Here is a 6686-nt window from a genome sequence, read left to right on the forward strand (position 1 = left end):
GAAACGGAACCACGCTTGAGGGATCCTCTGCCCATGTTGTGGAGCTGAACCTCGTCCATACTGTGGTCAATTACCAGAGATCCTTGTTTGCCCAGCATCCCGCCCATCTTGTAGGAGGATCCAGATGCTGTTATCTCAGTGATGCTCAGTGGAGATTAAGCTTCAATGTGTACACAACTGTTTTGGCAGTAAACATCTCCAAAATGGTGTACTTACGGCTTCTGCAACAATGAACAGGAGAAATATTATACATTTCTTAAATTGAGAAATTATGTCTCAAACACAATATTAGAGAAGCAATATTTGGATTCAAAACATCTGTAAGGATAATTTTTGTATCCAAGATGTTGCATAAAAAAAATTACATACACTGTCGCCTGTTATTTTAATCCAAGAGTTCCTAAATTTCGGTTAAGGGTAACAGGTAGCTGGAATAATTAGTCATAATTAACAGGAGTTAATAATAATTAACAAATATCCTATTATGTGTGTGTACTTCAGGGAGTGGTTAGGCAAGCTCTGGCAAGGTCATTGTGCTTCTCCTGTCCATGTGTGTAAACAAACTCGTTTGAGCACAATTGCAACTTCATCATTTTATTTCATACATCATTATACATGTGTGTAAATCACGAAAATTAACACGTGATGAAAAATGTGACAGTGTCAGACCACGGAGGAAGAATTGAAGCAGGAATTTCCTTAAGTACTTTCGTATATTAATACATCTTCAGAAGGAATAGGATTTAATTAGGATTCGAATTTAGGAATTAGGAATAGGATTAGAAGGAATGAATTCCTTCTGAAGATATATTAATATACGAAAGTACTTAAGGAAATTCCTGTTTCAATTCTTCCTCCGTGGTCTGACACCATCATTATACATATTAGATATGTATTTATAATTTAGCTTTCAATTACCCATGTGTATTGAGTGTAGGGTCATTACATAACGTCTCGCTGGGCAAATCACCGAGTGTATTAAGCTGCTATAATGTTAGTATGTTCGTCCCCCCAAAAAAATAATATCCTGAGAATATTGCCAGTGTGAAAGGTAGAAATATTAGTAAATAATTAATAATCAAGGTTAAAAATTATTTAAAATCCCATAATCACGTTTTACAAACACGATTAAACCATCAATAAACCCAGAGGATTCCTGTCTAATCCACGTTTATCCAAACAATATATATTTATTGACATTACTGTAGTCTCCGTATTATATATTAAAGTCGGAATTACGGCCAAAAAAAATCCATAAAAATATAATTGTTTTCTTCCTACTGATTCGAAACATTTATATAGTTTCAGGGTTAACTTTTCTTAATAAAAAAAAACGAAACTGTGAAATTGTATTGTGGTTTTCGGACTGATAATGCAAAGTCAAGTGATTGAAGGTCATGTTGTTGGAGATCAGATATGGATAAGGCTCCAAATTAGTTAAATATCCTTCATCGTATTTCACACAGCGAGTTATTGGGCCTTTTACCACGTTGTACCCCATTTCAATCATTAAAAATAAAAGATTTTAAAACAGACAAATACCTTCTCACATTAGGTGTAAGCGGAGTAGAGCTTCCTCAGGCTACCGCATGCAGTGCCTCCTTGTAGATGATGTCATTAAATGAAGATTATCGGCTGCCAGCATGTGTCGGAGTAGATAACGAGTAGATAGTTGATAATACAGTAGATAGTCAGTGGTAGACTGGTTCGTCTGTGCCAGTTACAGCGATGAATATGACTTCCTCTCAGGCCCTATTTAAAATATAATTTTTTATATAAGGACTGAAATTGACAAGATGAAATAGGAACACACAGAGATCACACTAACGTGATGCATCAAATGAACAAATCCACAAGGGCCGTGACGAGGATTTGTTCATGAAATAGGAAGTCCTACGTATAAAATGTATGTTTAATAGGCAAGCCAAAATGGGAAGAAAGGTACTCCCAGTCAGATAACATGAAAATTAAGAACAAAAGATAGATAATGGCGAACAAAAGATAGATAATACTAACTGATTAAAGCATTTGACAGCTTAGTCTGAGCTGGTAAATTGTTATTCAGGGGTCATTCATATATTCATTCATCTTTTTATTATTCACCCCCCATACCCATCCATTGGACGGTGGTGGAAAGGTTACAGAGGTAGATAATAATGGCTTCAGGAACTGACCTTAGTAGTTCATTTAGTTAAGCAAGTGATAAGTCTTTAACACTGGTTTAATTTTTAACAACGGTATTTCTCCTTCTGAATTGCCTGACTGAGGGGGTTGGAACCTCTACTTGACAGCTCCTTGACCACTTGTGGTTTCGATAAACCTTGACCTCAAATCCTTGACGGAGCTCTTGACATGTTTACCCGCTGAAACAATGTTCCTAAAATCGTTCTAATGAGGCAGTTATATGCTGTTAAGGGATCGTGAATGATTGATTCTGTGAGTGGAGAGGCAACCACAAGCTCAACACGGCAGATAGTAGATGTAGATACTGTAGATACACTACAGTAGGTGTAGATATCGGAGAAGCTTGATACGCACCGCCGATTATAAACGCAAGTGACGGAGCCTTGACGGTATCTTATCTACAATCACCTTATTCATTATTACCAGCAGTTATGACGAAATTCTTCTGTTCATCATTAGACTGTTGAATATTAAAGATCAGCAGCGGCTCCTCTCATGCTAAAGAGTTACGCCATTAATTAACGAATACTTTTACTGATCAAAAATAATAATAATAATAATAATAATAATAATAATAATAATAATAAATTTGTATTCAGGTAAGGTACCTACATACAAGGTAAGATACAAAAGTTGATGGATTTATAGATAGAGCTAGTACATACAATGCCTAAAGCCACTATTACACAAAGCGTTTCGGGCAGATACATCTCATTTATCTTGTGGTGAACGAAGCGAAAACTGCCGGCGAACTATGACAGGCAGATCTGTTGTTGACCAAAAGCACACACTAGAAAGTGAAGGGACGACGACGTTTCGGTCCGTCTTGGGTCATTCTCAAGTCGATTTGTGAGAATGGAATTCTCACAAATTCACAATCGACTTGAGAATGGTCCAGGACTGACTGAAACGTCGCCGTCCCTTCACTTTCTAGTGTGTGGTTTGGTAAATAAATTAACAATCAAGGTTAAAAATTATTTTAATCAGTTAAACCGAAAAACGTTTCGGCCTCTTAGTCTGGTGTTGACTAAGGCTTTAACAGGCTGAAACGTTCATCTCTCTTTCCCATTTCTTTGTGTTTTTTCCGCATATATATATATATATATATATATATATATATATATATATATATATATATATATATATATATATATATATATATATATATATATATATATATATAAGAAATGGTCAAATAGCTAATGTTCTATTTATTTATTTGTCAGAAAATCTTCATCAAATTGATTGGGTGAGGCAGTTTTTAATAACCAATTGTACAACAATTTTTAATAGAAACATTATTAAATCTACTTTAATGCAAATTACAAAACCATACAATATGAATATTGGTAATAGTTTGGACAATTTTGATCAATTAAGAAACGATCTTTGTAAAATGAATAATACACAGATATCCCATTATGGCTTCTAGGAATTTATATATATATATATATATATATATATATATATATATATATTATTATGATAGCGCTTCCAGAATCTCACATGTATAGCCATTAGGCCTTTTGCAGTTACCTCTGCAAAAGGTCTTTTTTTTTACCCTTTTTTACGTTTATGAACCAATATTTTCAAAGACATATTTTTATACACCTTACACAAGATTTTCCTGCTTATATATTCAAGCATTTTATTTCAGTGATCGAATTTTTGATAATGTGTTCATTAACACGAAAGCACACAAGTCATTTCTAGTTTAATTTTTCATTCGTGTCGAAAACAAGACGAGTTTTCCTGAAATTATATATATTCTAAAAAAAAAAATGTTCTGCAATTCTTCTGGGAAAAAATCTAATAAAATTTATTATATTATATTTGATTTAAATTTTTGTAATTCGAGTTAAAACTAACATAAAAATGTGATCAAGTCTAACCAAACCTAACCTACCTAACCTAACCAACTTAACCTAACCTAGCCAACCTAACCTAACCTAACCAAGCTAACCTAACCAACTTAACCTAACCTAACCAACCTAACCTAACCTACCTAACCTAACCTAACCTAATTACGTAAGTCATTCATGTTCACCTGTTATGTATGGTGTTTAGATGGTGGCCAACAACCATTCAAAGTTGGTCTTGGTGAAGCAGTGCTCAGTACAGGCCCTTGTGAAGCAGTGCTCAGTATAGGTCTTGGTGGAGCAGTTCTCAGTGCAGGCCTTGGTAGAGCAGTGCTCAGTGCAGGCCTTGATGGAAAAGTGCCCAGTGCAGGCCTTGATGGAACAGTGCTCAATGCAGGCCTTGATGGAACAGTGCTCAGTGCAGGCCTTGATGGAACAGTGCTCAGTACAGGCCTTGATGGAGCAGTGCCCAGTACAGGCCTTGATGGAGCAGTGCCCAGTACAGGCCTTGATGGAGCAGTGCCCAGTACAGGCCTTGATGGAGCAGTGCCCAGTACAGGTCCTGGTGATGAAGTGACAGTGACGGACTGAGAGTCTGAGGTCTCCCTTATCAGAGCATTATCGTAACTAGTGTTGCCATTCGTATTTCTGGTTAGTAGTTTGCAATTAGAAACAACTGCCAACGTTGTAAACAAAGCAGCTGCACTGTGCCCAGATGCTGCAACATTGCTCGCCTCAGAGCCGTAGCAGCTTGCCACGTGGGGCGAACTACCCATTAACAACACCAATATGAGCATCTGGCATGCGTCTCACACCACAAGCCTTCTGAATTGCAATGGCCCTCTGCCTTGCTAATGCAATTCACACTAAATATGAGTGTGTTTGGGGCAAGGGTTTAAGCTGAGGAGTAGAGCCACTATGACCTGCTCTGCCAAATCACAGGGAGAAATGACACTGAAAACACATTGAAGTTAATGACATCATAAAGAGGAAGCCTTACCACAGCTGGTTGTCCAGCAGAGTCATATATCACCAGGACCTGTACTGGGCACTGCTCCATCAAGGCCTGTACTGGGCACTGCTCCATCAAGGCCTGTACTGGGCACTGCTCCATCAAGGCCTGTACTGGGCACTGCTCCATCAAGACCTGTACTGAGCACTGCTTCACCAAGACCAGCTTTGAATGAAAATTATTATATTTAATGGCCTTAAATTTATTAGAATATTCTTTTTACAACGTAATAGATTTGAAAAAATAATATAAACATTGATAAGAAATTTTATTATTCTAAAAATACTTATCATTTTGCTTTAACAATATATATTACCCATCAAATAGTAACTAAACTTTACTTTATGCTGCAAATATAAGTTTGATTTAGATTGCTTTAGTAATGACATGAATAGGTTGTGAAGAATAGGTTTTGATTCTGATTTTGACAATTACAAAGTCTCTTGCGATGCTGTTATTGTGACACTTTGTATATAATGAGTGTACTGCAATTTCTAAACAAACTATTCCAATTATAAATATACAACCATTTATGAACAAAGCTTTGGATGTAATTTGAGACGATTTTAGGAAGTTTTCTATAAACGGAATAAGGATAAAGAAAATGGTATGGTAGGGGTGACATAAATATTATCAAAGTATTCACTGGCTGATCTTTTCTCTCATATTATAAAATCGAACTTATTTTACGCTTTGCCTTTTGATAAATTTACTACAGGGATGTGATGAATTCATTACATGCTTGTCTAAGCATAGGTTACGAAAAACTATTTCCATAGCAATCTTACCTAAAAGTAATTAATAACATTAATTGGTATTATTAACTACTTTTTTCATAAGGATAATTATCTTCCCCCTTGTCTAAGTACAGATAAGCCGTCGACCTCACTATAACAACTGTAATAATTTAATTAAACAGAGATAATTATAACTTCTAAATCAAGATCTTGAGCATACAGTACATAATTATAGGGATTATATCTTATATAATTATTAATATGATTTTCTATCAGGTAAATCGTTTACTATAATTTGTTGCAAAATAACTTAATTATAAATGCACACTATATATATATATATATATATATATATATATATATATATATATATATATATATATATATATATATATATATATATATATATATATATATATATATATATATATATATATATGTCGTACCTAGTAGCCAGAACTCACTTTTTGGCCTACTATGCATGGCCCGATTTGCCTAATAAGCCAAGTTTTCCTGAATTAATATATTTTTTCTAATTTTTTTCTTATGAAATGATAAAGCTACCCATTTCATTATGTATGAGGTCAATTTTTTTTTATTGGAGTTAAAATTAACGTAGATATATGACCGAACCTAACCAACCCTACCTAACCTAACCTAACCTATCTTTATAGGTTAGGTTTGGTTAGGTAGCCGAAAAAGTTAGGTTAGGTTAGGTTAGGTAGGTTAGGTAGTCGAAAAACAATTAATTCATGAAAACTTGGCCTATTAGGCAAATCGGGCCATGCATAGTAGGCCAAAAAGTGAGTTCTGGCTACTAGGTACGACATATATATATATATATATATATATATATATATATATATATATATATATATATATATATATATATAT

The 6686-nt window shown here is 34.6% G+C and overlaps 1 protein-coding gene across 2 annotated transcripts in view; it reads right to left on the reverse strand.

Moving 5' to 3' along the window:
- LOC123771248 (major facilitator superfamily domain-containing protein 8) overlaps positions 1-4644 on the reverse strand; it is a 14696-nt gene extending 10052 nt beyond the window's left edge. Inside the window, exons 1-3 of one of the 2 annotated variants that reach the window (XM_045763709.2) lie at positions 4232-4644; positions 1551-1752; positions 1-221 (exon numbers count right to left, since the gene is read on the reverse strand). The exon at positions 1-221 is cut by the window's left edge and continues 21 nt beyond it. In XM_045763709.2, the coding sequence (XP_045619665.1) occupies positions 1-107 (107 nt within the window). In that variant the 5' untranslated portion in view covers positions 108-221; positions 1551-1752; positions 4232-4644. Of the gene's footprint in view, positions 222-1542; positions 1753-4231 lie in introns of both variants that reach the window. The other variant, XM_045763700.2, reaches the window with a different exon arrangement.
- Positions 4645-6686: the final 2042 nt, after the last annotated feature.

The sequence above is a fragment of the Procambarus clarkii genome, chromosome 14, assembly GCF_040958095.1.
Source record: "Procambarus clarkii isolate CNS0578487 chromosome 14, FALCON_Pclarkii_2.0, whole genome shotgun sequence".
Taxonomy (NCBI): Eukaryota; Metazoa; Arthropoda; class Malacostraca; order Decapoda; family Cambaridae; genus Procambarus; species Procambarus clarkii.